General features: G+C 42.4%; 2 protein-coding genes across 12 annotated transcripts in view; both read right to left on the bottom strand.

Annotated features, from left to right (window-relative positions):
* Positions 1–3,046, bottom strand: part of cep131 (centrosomal protein 131) — a 53,375-nt gene extending 50,329 nt beyond the window's left edge. For both annotated transcript variants that reach the window (XM_021581059.3, XM_021581058.3), the window contains exons 1-3: positions 2,411–3,046; positions 1,637–1,833; positions 1,293–1,387 (exon numbers count right to left, since the gene is read on the bottom strand). In XM_021581059.3, coding sequence (XP_021436734.1) covers positions 1,293–1,387; positions 1,637–1,822 — 281 coding nt within the window. In that variant the 5' untranslated portion in view covers positions 1,823–1,833; positions 2,411–3,046. The remainder of the gene's footprint in view (positions 1–1,292; positions 1,388–1,636; positions 1,834–2,410) is intronic.
* A 112-nt stretch (positions 3,047–3,158) lies between these two features.
* rnf213b (ring finger protein 213b) overlaps positions 3,159–13,862 on the bottom strand; it is a 65,915-nt gene continuing 55,211 nt past the window's right edge. For 8 of the 10 annotated variants that reach the window (XM_090217334.1, XM_090217328.1, XM_090217331.1 and 5 more), the window contains 18 exons: positions 11,729–11,839; positions 11,286–11,516; positions 11,037–11,121; positions 10,902–10,936; positions 10,712–10,812; positions 10,466–10,616; positions 10,107–10,272; positions 9,829–9,959; positions 9,385–9,642; positions 9,045–9,177; positions 8,876–8,959; positions 8,371–8,551; positions 7,823–8,024; positions 7,257–7,334; positions 6,721–6,918; positions 6,388–6,477; positions 5,059–5,240; positions 3,159–3,878 (listed from right to left, as the gene is read on the bottom strand). In XM_090217334.1, the coding sequence (XP_090073460.1) occupies positions 3,740–3,878; positions 5,059–5,240; positions 6,388–6,477; positions 6,721–6,918; positions 7,257–7,334; positions 7,823–8,024; positions 8,371–8,551; positions 8,876–8,959; positions 9,045–9,177; positions 9,385–9,642; positions 9,829–9,959; positions 10,107–10,272; positions 10,466–10,616; positions 10,712–10,812; positions 10,902–10,936; positions 11,037–11,121; positions 11,286–11,516; positions 11,729–11,839 (2,556 nt within the window). In that variant the 3' untranslated portion in view covers positions 3,159–3,739. The remainder of the gene's footprint in view (positions 3,879–5,058; positions 5,241–6,387; positions 6,478–6,720; positions 6,919–7,256; positions 7,335–7,822; positions 8,025–8,370; positions 8,552–8,875; positions 8,960–9,044; positions 9,178–9,384; positions 9,643–9,828; positions 9,960–10,106; positions 10,273–10,465; positions 10,617–10,711; positions 10,813–10,901; positions 10,937–11,036; positions 11,122–11,285; positions 11,517–11,728; positions 11,840–13,862) is intronic. The other 2 variants (XM_021581064.3, XM_090217330.1) reach the window with 1 other exon arrangement.

The raw sequence follows: 13,862 nt of genomic DNA on the forward strand, positions 1-13,862 counted from the left end.
TATGTGTGTGTATGGGAGTGTGTGTGTGTATGGGAGTGTGTGTGTGTGTGTGTATGGGAGTGTGTGTGTGTGTGTGTATGGGAGTGTGTGTGTGTGTGTATGGGAGTGTGTGTGTGTGTGTGGGAGTGTGTGTGTGTGTGTGTGTGTGGGAGTGTGTGTGTGTGTGTGGGAGTGTGTGTGTGTGTGTGTGTGTGTGTGTGTGTATTCGTAAGGGGCAAACTGGCCCAATTTTTTAAAATCTGAACACCACCGATTCAAGTAGCTGCACATTCCTCTACGCTTCCCTTTACAAGCTGCTGATATCTGGAGAGAGGCAACCCAATGACAGCTATGAAAGACTTAGGGAGAGTCAGTCTGGGGCTGGAGAGGAGGAGCAGCATATTAGATTGTCCTTAATTTAAGCTCTGTACCCTAACAGCATCCCAGAAGGTGGTGGTGGTGGTGGTGGTGGTGGTGGGGGGGGCGTACTCGCTGCAGCTGCCTGACTATAGAATCTCTGCATGCTGTGCTGCACACACTTCTCCTTTCTCTGGTTCCTTACTGTGGGGTAACCCGACCCCATGGCCCTCCCCCTCCAACTCCTGACAAAGCAGCTCTAGCTAGGACTCTGCTCCCCTACAACAGCTCCGGGTCCTGGGTCTCCAATTATAATACAGGCAGCCACTATGACACAATGACCATTGTACAGTCCTTTAAAGAATGGTTAGGGATGCCAGCTGTTGCTCAGCGAGGAGAGACTTAAAGAGTCAGCCGACCAGTCTCCCTCCCTCCATTCAAGCCGATGGAGCTCTAGCCACCATCCTCCACTCTGCACTTAACTCACATACTGCTCTTCCAACTGCTAAATCAAATTCCACATATCGTCACAAAAACATACTGTGTGTGCTAACATGTTCCATCCAGACAAACACATATGTTAGGATATGGGCTGAAATGTATATTTCAGATTTAAACTAGGTTAAACAGCTAAAAGGAAACCTTTTAAATACTCCAATTCACATCAAAAGTTAATCACTTTCCAGAATAATTACACTAAGATTATTTGTTGTGCCCAGCCTGAAGCATCTCCGACTGAATAATAATGTCATACATGCTGCAGCACATATACAGTCCCTGAGTCAACGAAACAAAAACAATGTCAATATGGGGTCAACTGAGCTGGCTGTATAGAGACAATGTAGGAAAAAGTTGTGATGTGTGGCTCAGTTCGTTAGCTAGCAATGCTAAGGTTGTGGGTTCAATTCCTGCAGGGATCAACCATACATTTAGTAAATATTTAAGGTCTAGGATACCTTAAGCTGATGTTGGCTTGCTGGTTGACCTGTGTAGTACTGTTGGACCTTCTCAGGTTCTTGATAGAACGGGAGCTGCCAAACCCAGCATCACCCTACGGACAAGAATGCCGACAGAGGTAAATTAAATACAAGACATCCTAGTTATCTGTTGTTGCTTAAAACAATGTCATGTCAGCACATACTCATGTTTGCCATATGAGTGTCTTTGTTCCACACAAGGTTTGAGGTTTAGATTCTATCTCAGCTCTAACACAGCTTTAACATATTAACACAGTAAAAGCCTAACTGTCACAAACAGGGCTAACTTGCATCCATGCATACTGCTTGCTGGTTTCACTCACCAGTGTGTTGCGTTTGCCCCTGCCTTCGCTGGCTACAGAGACAGACACAGAGCGGGAGAAGACTTTCCCTGGAGAGGCAGAGCTGGGTCGGCGGGACACCGAGAGCTGGGAGCCTGACAGAGACAGGTCCAGGGCATCCCCTGTTCCTCCGGCCTGGATGGACGATGGGCTACGGGTAGTGTGCATCCTGACAAGGCCTGTTAGAGGGAGAAAGGAAGAGTCATGATACACATGGACATTCATAAAGGGAGACACACACACACACAACTATTGGAAAATAACTGATTGGGGCGGGTTGATCAAGTTAAGAGGAGCAGATGCAGTCAACCACTTCCTCTTCAGCTGTTAGTTGCCCTAGGCAACGTAGTCACAACCGTAGCACTCAGATAACAGTAATACTTTAATTGAATTCACACCTCAACCACATTCACTCCATTCCCAATTAAATATATTTCAATGTTTTAGACTTCTTCCTAGGCAGATACAATGCAGATGGACCATCATGGTTATGTCGTTCACCTGGGATTGACAAAATGTGACACTTTGTCTCAAGATCTATCTAGCTTGTAGTCCTGCTTAACATTAGCGGAACAGGGTAACATGGTTTCAGATAGCTATCATATCGTTGGCTACAATGTTTCGATGGAATCAGTGTGTAGGATATAGGTTGGTTGTGCGAAGTGAGGGGGGGAATACGGGTGATAAGGAGAACCAAAGATAAAAATTGAAATGTTAAAACCACAAATAAGCGTAAAGTCGGCCATGCAAACTTACCTTGCTTGTGTTGTTATCGCAAATTACTCCAAAGCCAATGGTGACGTTTTAGTGAGAATAGCTACAGTATGTCTTGGTGGCACGGATTTATTAAATCAACACACGTCAACAGTAGCTACCTAAAAGCCAAGAGCTAACGTTAACTATAAGCCTGGAGCCTGTCAAGTGGGTCTGCTAGAAGCTAGTTTGAACAAGTGGTTGATGCCTAAAATGAGTATTTATGTGCAGCCTAACCTTCTGTGTGTGGCGCACTAGGCTGGCTGGCTAGCTAGCTTAAGTTAGCTTGCTCTCATCTTTCTACACATAATAAGCGAAAAGCAACATGTTGGCTACGAAGCGAAATAACTTCAATAAATCCACTATAGTAGCTAGCTAGCTACAAACGGTCAGATACGATAGTTCTTCGTTACCACAGCTCCGTAGAAATATTCCGTGAACTTGCTCCATCAAAGCAAAGAGTGAGTGACAATAATACCCTCAACATCTTCTCTGTGGCAACCAGAAAATACAAGAACTCATCCTACTGAGAACTGTGATTGGCGGTAAAAACACAACGTCCTGGAAATCCAGAGGATCTGATAGGTGGAGTGGAGATGTCGGTTAGCAGTGCAGTGGCTAACGGGGCGTGCCCCAAACGCACTGTTTGGTTGACTTAGCAAGAGGGGGGTGTGACCCCCACCACCTGCGTCCTACCCAGCCCCAGTTGTCACGATATAACATTTTAACAAATCAGAAAGCGAAAAAATAAGCTTTAAATTAGTTTACTTTAATTCACGGGAGCACTAACCAACGCACGTTTCAACACGGTTCATGGTAATTTGAACATTTGTTTCATTTATATATTTATTTTCAAGTAGAACATATGAAAACAAGTAAAATAGACAATATAATGTTACTCGCTGTAATAGAACATCTTTATTTTGGTGGTCCAACAACGCATAAAAACAAACAGGCTACTAGACACCCCTTTTTACTGTTGGTCAAAGGTTGAATGGGTGTAAACTAGTACAGGGTCTTTAGAGATAATGGACAATATTCACACACAAGACTGTGGGAATAATTGCCTATATGAAGTTAGCCAAGGAAGTAGAGATAGCCTAATATGTCATCATTAGGCAGGAAAAAATCATTTGACATTTTAGTAATTTGGCAGACACTCTTATTCAGCGCGACTTACAGGAGCAATTAAGTTAAAGTGCCTTGCTCAAGGGCACATAATTGGTCCTCGTTTGGATTCAAACTTTATATTTGCTGAATAATCAAACTCTGTTAAGCCACAATGTAAAATAAAACATATAATAAACAACCATCAAAACCAGCATCTTCTTCTTATCTCTTTCTAAACTCTACAGCCATTCTCCACATATCTGCCCCTTTGTCCAAAGTGATGTCCTCCGGTAGGGAGTCAAGCCCAGGCATGGGTGGGAGTCTCTTCTTATCCAGATGGTTGTCTAGAGTAGACCTGATGCTGTGGGACACACACACACACACACACACACACACACACACAGGAAGGAGGGGAAGAGAGGAGGCAACAGTTAGCATTGCAACCCATTGTCCTCACCACACGCTGCATTCCTATTCAGTCCCTAGCCCCAGCTGCTGGTTTAGTAAGGGGGCAGGGGTGACCTGTGCCAGCTGAGTGTATATCACTTAAGTCCCTTTCCACTGACAGATGGGCGCCGGTAAGCATCACACCCCGGACCCTTCTGGCCCCTAGGAGTCAAAAGGGCCCGCCTCATGTCCCAAGGGGATCTCTCTCTGTGTGTCTCTCAGTGTTTGCTCCTGCTTTATTGGGAATGAAAGTGTCCATATAAACGGATTGACAGATTCCTCTAGTCTAAACATCAAAGTGTGGCCAGGGGTAATGACAGGGCGGTAATCACTGAAAATACTAGAGGAACACGTTCTTTCTTGTAATATTTTTTAAGATCAGGAAAATGTATAATCAACATCAAAGTCCTGTCCAAAGGTGGGTAATGATAGTAATGACAGCAGTGCTAATCAAATCATTCAAATGCTTTGTCAATAATGTGTTTTACAAATTTGTGCGACATTTGGCCCCATACCAATCCTTCATTCAGCCACAAATGGTTAGTGTCTTTGTTTGTTTTGTCAGTTACTGTTAATTACATAAGAGGTTTGTTTTGTCAGTTACTGTTAATTACATAAGAGGTTTGTTTTGTCAGTTACTGTTAATTACATAAGAGGTTTGTTTTGTCAGTTACTGTTAATTACATAAGAGGTTTGTTTTGTCAGTTACTGTTAATTACATAAGAGGTTTGTTTTGTCAGTTACTGTTAATTACATAAGAGGTTTGTTTAGTCAGTTACTGTTAATTACATAAGAGGTTTGTTTTGTCAGTTACTGTTAATTACATAAGAGGTTTGTTTTGTCAGTTACTGTTAATTACATAAGAGGTTTGTTTTGTCAGTTAATTTTCATGACCATAAAAAATGGTGAGAGCTGGATTGCCAATGTGTTTACGACAAAAGCAGAAAGCAGCCAAAACGGCCCTTAGCCCCACTGTGACCTAGGTAGTCTACAGCACACACATCTCTCAGTGTTAACCATATTTCCCACTAGCTCTGCTCTGTATAATAATGCATAAAAAATGCAAAAAAATGTAATACAAAATGGGCTCTTACTCCCAGTGTGGTAGATAAGCCTGGTCTGAAAAAGCCTGAGTGTTGGTCTTCAGGAGGAGGATTTCATGCAGCTCCAGGGAGAGTATGTCAATGTCTGTCCCACTGAAGAAGACCCTCAGCTCTCTCCTCTCCTCCTCGGATAACTTCTGCTGGAACTCTGATGGCAGCCTCTGGAAAGGGTCCTGCAAACACATAACATCCATATGCAGCAAGCACAAGATAAATCATAGTGATATAAGTTATATAATTAGGAATAGAAAAACAGATCCTAGATCAGATTAAATCTGACTCACATCATCAGAAGAGGAGAACAAGACTCACTTTTCATTAAATCAAATTCTGAATCAAATTAAATTGTATTTGTCACAAACGCCGAATACAACAGGTGAAATGTCAACTTAGAAGCTCTTTCTCAACAATGCAGAGTTAAATAAGAAAAGCAAACAAATAATAAATGAAATGCACATGAATTAAGCTACAGTATCTACAAGGAGTACCAGCTGAGATTCAAACAAGCATATGTGAGTCTTAGAAAAGCGCTATATAAATCCCATGTATTATTATAATAAACAGAAATTCAGTTTTTTTTAATCAACATTTGTTTTTGATTCAACGCCTGCCATGTCCAATGTCACTTGTTGCCTGGATTTACAGCTCAGACGGAGGCTGACCGCCTGCATGTGGTACCTGAGGTCAACCAGAGGTGGTTAAACAGAGGTCAAGGGTCAGGTGGGTGAAAGGGTTGACAAACTACCAAATGTGGTCATAGAGGGGGTGTTTCACTTCACTGACAGAATTTGTATTGTTGGTTTGGTCTTTAAAAGTGATTTGGACTATCCACAGATTCATTGATATAAAAAGATCAGTAGGGATAATTTCAACTCACTTATTGTTATGATTAGAACTGGTATATGTAACTAACTGCATGACTGTTTTACTCTCCACAGTGTTAAACAATAACTCTGGTTGTTAACACCAACACTGGGGGTTGTTTTACACCACTGCGTGTTAATTCCACTCTTACAGAACGCCTGAATCAACACTAGAAATGTAACACTGAAAAATCGATGCTGGCCAATTTGATGTGTACTGCATATGTTAACTCACCCGTGGAGAAACAGGTATAGGCTATATGTTAACTCACCTGTGGAGAAACAGGTATGGGCTATATGTTAACTCACCCGTGGAGAAACAGGTATAGGCTATATGTTAACTCACCTGTGGAGAAACAGGTATGGGCTATATGTTAACTCACCTGTGGAGAAACAGGTATGGGCTATATGTTAACTCACCTGTGGAGAAACAGGTATGGGCTATATGTTAACTCACCTGTCCTCTGCTCAACATCAGCTCAGACTTCCAGGAGGTAAGGAGCTGCCAGGTGAATGTGCTGTGTTCCAGTCTGCTCTCTCCAAGGACCTGGGACAGAGATATGTGAGAGGGGTACAGTTAAAAGGGCCAAAGCAGGGGGACCTCTGTAATAGTGGTCTCTCTATAACATATATTTGACATATAGTAGTATATTTGTGCCTTAGGAATGAGAGTCATGAGGAGAGCACATGCATAATCTACCCGGACAAAAATAGATACAAGGAATAAACACGAATTACTGCATCTCTGGGCATTAGGTGGAGACATTGCTGGAGTTAATAGTTACTCTACCTTGGCTACACTGCTAGAGATCTGTGGGCCCATCTTGAGTGACTCAGTCAGGTAGGACAAGAGTGGGGCTTGGGGCACTCCGCTAGTCTTCCCCAGGAACCGCAGGCCAATCTCCACCGCAAACACAGCGTCACACACGTCAGTGTATGAACGCAGTCCTGTCCTCATAGCACAGCTAACGGAGCCCTTCAGTGACTCCTGACAGACAGGACAACAGATGGAATGACAGACAGAGAGACAGACAGAACGACAAACAAAAAGACAGACAGACAGAACAACTGTAAGCAGAGAGCTGGACACAGTGACGCATAGCCTGGGAGACTAACTACCTCCCAGCCCAGTGAATGGAAACAGAGTGGAGTATGGTGGGTTTAGGAATTTGACCTTGAAACAAAATGGCCCTTTCAAACTCCACTGGGGAAAACTCCTGTGTGCGTACATTCTTGGTTGGTATTGAATCCATGGGGGCTGGGCATGACTTCAATGCTTTAAAAAAAAAGGATACAGTCTTAAACTGAGCGCAAACATATGTTTACCTGAGGTATCTTAGCCCTGACTTCATCAAGGACTACTGAGAAGTCTTGCTGATATCTGTTCAAGTATCTTGAGGTGTCCTGCAAATACATGCCTGGTTAGTATACCTGCTACTGTAAATGTATTTTATAAAATAAAAAAAAATTGAATTTATTTTCCTACTAGCATTGCCTTTGCTGATAACGACTTTACAGGGGGAAACTACTTACTATGACTGTTATACAATATGTGGTTGTCTTACCTAGCTATCTTAAAGATGCATTCCTGGATCTTAAGCACAGCAAGTTCGTAACATATTGTACGAATTGGATTCGTAACATATCATAGGAATTGCAATATATGTTGCAAAATATATATATGTTTGCAGCATGTAACATATCAAACGAAATGGATGACGTAGTACACAATTGAATGACGTGGTAGTACACAAAAAACATGGACCCGCTTTGGCTCGTGAGCACCCCTTTCAAAACTACCGGCTGAAATTATACAACAGTTCTTGAGCATCACTTTAAGACGAATGCACAATAATTGTATAAATATGATATCGCAAAGTTTTGTCTCTTACGGCTTCGATGCTTGGTTTCCCAGCTAGGAAGCGGCGGGCCAGTTGTGCCTGGATGTCCATCAGGTTGTAGCTGCTGTCTGTCTCCCTGCGTGTCCTCAGTGTGTAATGACAGTGGGATAACACCAGGGGGAGCAGCTCCCTCTCAGGGTGGCACAGGGTCAACTGTGTCTCTGACACCCCCTCCAGAGGAACACTGTAGGCACTGCAGGGGTGTAAGAAAAACATCTCACAGTTAAGATTCAGGGCCCAGTCTAGGATCAGTTTCAGAGCAGGAGTGCTGGTCTAGGATCAGTTTAGACTTTTAAATCATAATGAATGGGATGGGGAACCAGTGCCAATATTCATAAAGTGCCTCAGAGTAGGAGTAGGAGTGCTGATGAGTAGGAGTGACTCAGAGTAGGAGTGCTGATGTTAATCATAATGATTTAAATGGAGAAACTCATCCTAGATCAGCTCCTACTCAGTCTGAGATAGCATATCAAAGTCGCAAGGTCCATATATTAGCCAATCAAATTATCAAAAGTAGAAGTTTGGTAGGTGTGGCTAACCTGTTGTCATGGTGACTGAGTCTCCTAACCTCTCTGACCAAGCTGTTGTGAGTCTCTAACAGGAATTTGACCAGAATCTGGAGGCAGGACCCTGGACCGTGACGACAGGTTGACAGGAACTCCCCAGAGCTGTCCATGGTCAGCTCCTTCTCACAAACCTGTGGTGTCACACCTAAATCTGCTGCTCAAAACACATGCGATACACACACAGTACACACACATCAAGACACAGAGTTAGATGGGGCGGCAGGTAGCCTTGTGGTTAAAGCGTTGGACTAGTAACTGAAAGGTTGCAAGTTCGAATCCTCGAGCTGACATTGTAAAAACAAAATCTGTTATTCTGGCTCCGAACAAGGCAGCTGTTCCTAGGCCGTCATTGAAAATAAGAATTTGTTCTTAACTGACTTGCCTAGTTAAATAAAGGTAAAAGACAGGACTATTTTATCCGACAAGATTCCCCATACACTGACACATAGTGGGGAATAAATGTGCTTTCTGTACATACCATTGTTGGCCACATCCATCCTAAGGCAGTTCCACACATTCATGAAGACCTTCATTCTCCCAAGCAGCACTTTCTTCTGGTACCCTACAGTGGTATAGTTTGGCGACTCATTGATTGAGTGGTTGATTGATTGATTGATTGATCAACCCGAATAAAAACTCCCACATACCTGTTGGTATGTGCTGCAACACCTGGGCAATGCTCTGACTGGTCATCTCAGCTGTCAGGGGAAACATTCTGGACAAGTCAGCCTGTAAGGCAGCCAGCTCTGGTAGATGGTGGAGCTGTCTCACACACAGCACCTACAGTGGACAAACACAAATACATACACAGACAAACATATCTTTAAGCACACTGACAAGTATGGAAACTCTCCCATAACATACTCCATTCTCTATAAACAGGTAATAATGTGGACAACATAATGTCACATGATGAAGGTCAATATAATGGAATGGAGTGATTTCGTCTTTTGAATCCCATTCTTGATCAGTTTCATTTCCAGTTACCTTCTTTAGGAAGAGTTTGAGGAGGGGTACGGTGTTGCTTCCCTGCTCCTGGTCCACTCTCTGAGAGAAGTGCTCCACGGTGAGGGTTTCAGACAGGCTCCAGAAGGAGGAGTGGTGTGTGGGGCAGTCTGAGAGGGAGGGCAGCAGGGGCAGCATGGGTCGGGGGTCCGCATAGAGCAGTCTCATCAGTGGGCTTCCACCCAGCCTGTCATCTGCACTGATACTGACTTGAGCTTCAGCCAGTTTCCTCCTTAGATGCTGGAGATCAAATGGGTGGGTTAATAGGTACAATAAAAAGATTGGACGTAGTTTAGTGTCCCAAATCAGTATAGTCCTTCACCAGGAATACTGAATGACTGTGTTATGAAGTCCTTATGTGCGTACCCTGCAAACCTTCAAATAAAGTGTTACCAGAAGCCTAAACTAATCCCAGTTGGACCATACCTGGATTATTGGGTTGATAACTGCATCACAGACCAGTTTCTCCCACTGTTCCCGTCCATGTCGAGAGGACAGGTCAGGTCTTGTGTGGCGATAACCTGGTTCAGCTGAAGTCACAAACTCACTCAAATACTCTGAGGTGCAACCATTACATGACAATATTTTAGACATTTCTTTGTAAGAATTGTGGGGAACATTTTATTTATATTTTTTATATAATATTTGTAAAACTATTTGTAGGAACTATTTATTAAAACAACATGGAAGAAAAGTGTAATCACCTGCAGTGAACTCCAGACAGGCTTGGAGAACCAGATGAATTATAACAGCCGTGTTGTCCATGTTCTGATCCAGTGTCCGACCCAGCACCTCCATGTCCTTCTCAAGGTGGCTCCACATGAACCCCAGGACATCTTGGACACCAGGATGGACCATCTGACTGACTGCCTGCCCAGACAAAGAAACATTATTTTTTATCACGCAGTTAACTTAACCGACATAATGGCTTTATGCCCATTTCAACAGTTGATAATTCCTTGAGATATTGTCCAGAAGTGATCAATGTACTTCAGAGCACAGGTTTCTTGTGATACCTATTCCAACTACTTGATGTTAGCTTGAAATATTGGTCGGGCCTTACCTGGTAGTTTTTGATGGTCCCTTGCAGCATGGCCAGGTGGTTGAGCAGCCGAAGGATACTGGACTGGGCTGGTGACATCTGTCTCTCTGGGGCCTCAGCCCTACGATAAGCCTCTCCCAAAATATGACCAGTCCTGGTCTGATCCCCCACACTAAATTCACACACAGAGGTCAAAGGTCAATGTGGCATTAACTCATAAACTAGATTTCTCAGTTGTATATTGGGAGAGACGGTTAAGCAAAGGACCTTTGTTGAGCAGCAGTAAATCCAACAACTGGGTTATGAGCAACACCACCAACTGGAACACCGCAGTCAAGGCATTTGGATGTTGCCACTGGTTTCCCGCACTAAGATAAAGAAGAAGAACAGAGTCAAATTTATAGGAAGAAACTGCTAAATGAGATATCTACAAAATAAACAAGAAAATATCTCTCACCTCTCCAACAAAACACGCATGACCGTTGGCACAAACTGCAATCAAAATAGTAAAACGATTAAGTACTACTGCATATCATCAAGTGATGATGATGTCAAATGCAATACGAGAATACATTTGCCAGCAAATACTTACAGTACATCTTGATTTTGTTCTCTTTAGTCATCCACTGGCGTGCCTCACTAGTGTGATCATCTGGCATGGTGGGCAAATAGGAGCCCTGTGGGACAACTGGTTAATCGCCTCAATGATCTTATTACAGTATCAACCCCAGCCCCTACCCCACTTGTAGAGATATCCCTTACGCCTTAGTCACAAGTGCCAACGGGGCAGGGGCCGGGGGTTAATTTGGGAATCAGTGTATCAGAGAAAAGAGTGCCTCACCGTCATATTTTGAGGCTGGGAGGCTATCTGGTGGAGTGGAGCCAGCAGTGTAGTCCCACTGAGGAGCACAGCGTATGCATGGACCAGGAGCTCCAAAAGGAGGCGCCGTTGAGGTGGGACAATCTGGGAGATCTGGAGTCCACCTATCTGATTTGATAACAGTGCTGTGCAGAGCTCTCTGAATTCACCTGGTAGGCTGTGTTTCAGGAAGTCATCCAGTTTCCTTGTCTCCTGTAAGGAGAAGGCAGGGGAAAAAATACATTTCATACCACATGAGTTTATTACAATAAGGGACAGTTTCCCAGGCACAGATTGACCTTAGTCCTGGACTAATAAGAACGTTCGATGGAGAATCTCCATTTAGAATGCTTTCTAGTCCAGGACTAGGCATAATCTGTGTCTAGGAAACTGCCTAGAGTTTACTATAAATTGAGAATGGTCACCTGTGGAGTGGGGTGAATTTTGAAATCAGGTGATGCGAAGCGACAGGTGACCTGTCTGAACAAAGCCAGGATTAGGAGAACTTGGGCTGAAGCTCTGGAGCAGCTCAGATTCTATAAAAGAAACAGAACACAGTCAGTCAGTGATTATCTTGAATGCTTGAATGCACCAGAGGTCGATCAGCTTTAATATTGCAGAAAGATTGTTGCTTCCATCAATGTAATTGTCTGCATCATTTCCAATCCCCCATATATTTTTGGGGGTAAATATATACAGTTGAAGTCAGAAGTTTACATACACTTAGGTTGGAGTCATTAAAACTTGTTTTTCAACTACTCCACATATTTGTTGTTAACAAACTATAGTTTTGGCAAGTCGGTTAGGACATCTACTTTGTGCATGACACAAGTCATTTTTCCAACAATTGTTTACAGACAGATTATTTAACTTATAATAATTCACTGTATCACAATTCCAGTGGGTCAGAGGTTTACATACACAAAGTTCACTGTGCCATTAAACAGCTTGGAAAATTACAGAAAATGTAATGGCTTTAGAAGATTCTGATAGGCTAATTGACATCATTTGAGTCAATTGGAGGAGAACCTGTGGATGTATTTCAAGGACTAACCTTCAAACTCAGTGCCTCTTTGCTTGACATCATGGGAAAATCAAAAGAATTCAGCCAAGACCTCAGAGAAAAGGCCGCTCAGCAAGGAAAGAAGCCACAGAAAAAATGCCAGACTACGGTTTGCAACTGCACATGGGGACAAAGATCGTACTTTTTGGTGTCCTCTGGTCTGATGAAACAAAAATAGAACTGCTTGGCCATAATGTTCATTGTTATGTTTGGAGGAAAAAGGGGGAGGCTTGCAAGCCAAAGAACACCATCCCAACCGTGAAGCATGGGGATGGCAGCATCATGTTGTGGGGGTGCTTTGCAGCAGGAGGGACTGGTGCACTTCACAAAATAGATGGCATCATGAGAAGCAAAATTATGTGGATATATTGAAGCAACATCTCAAGACATCAGTTAAAGCTTGGTCGCAAATGGGTCTTCCAAATGGAGAATGACCCCAAGCATACTTCCAAAATTGTAGCAAAATGGCTTAAGGACAACAAAGTCAAGGTATTAGAGTGGCCCTCACAAAGCCCTGACCTCAATCCTATAGAAAATTTGTGGGCAGAACTTAAAAAGTGTGTGCGAGCAAGGAGGCCTACAAACCTGACATAGTTACACCAGCTCTGTCAGGAGGAATGGGGGACAAAATTCACCCAACCTATTGTGGGAAGCTTGTGGAAAGCTACCCAAAACGTTTGACCTAAGTTAAACAATTTAAAGGCAATGCTACCAAATACTAATTGAGTGTATGTAACTTCTGACCCACTGGGAATGCGATGAAAGAAATAAAAGCTGAAGTAAATCATTCTCTCTACTATTATTCTGACATTTCACATTCTGAAAATAAAGTGGTGATACTAACTGACCTAAGACAGATAATTTTTACTAGGATTAAATGTCAGGAATTGTAAAAAACTGAGTTTAAATGTATTTGGCTAAGGTGTATGTAAACTTCTGACTTCAACTGTATATCCATAAACATACATACATAACGTACATATACATATGCATACATAAACATTCATGCATATACTCATATATACATACATATACAAGCCCTGTCTTTCTAAGATATTTTGTAAAAATCTAAATAACTTCACAGATCTTCATTGTAAATAAAGGGTTTAAACACCGTTTCCCATTCTTGTTCAATGAAACATAAACAATTAATGTACAATTTTCTTTAACCATTTATGGTCTTTAATGCAGGGCCGACAGACAAGTTCCTTACTTTTTCCCCCTTCTACTTGCCTCGTTCATTTTTGTGGTCATGCTGCAATTAGTTGGTTGTAATTTTGGGTAGGGAAGACATTTCCATATATCTGTGTTAGCTGCATGTGTGACATAACTCAACGAGTCATATTTATGATGTAATTTACAAAAATTATATATATATATATTTTTTTACATTTTATCGAAATGTTTTATTGTTTTTTTTATCAATAAGTGTATTTGAGTTTAACCACAATATTTGTTGTATTATTTGTTCTCTTTTCAGGTGGATTAAACTGAAA

Source organism: Oncorhynchus mykiss, chromosome 23 (genome assembly GCF_057628025.1).
Source record: "Oncorhynchus mykiss isolate SJ-2025 chromosome 23, ASM5762802v1, whole genome shotgun sequence".
Classification (NCBI taxonomy): Eukaryota; Metazoa; Chordata; class Actinopteri; order Salmoniformes; family Salmonidae; genus Oncorhynchus; species Oncorhynchus mykiss.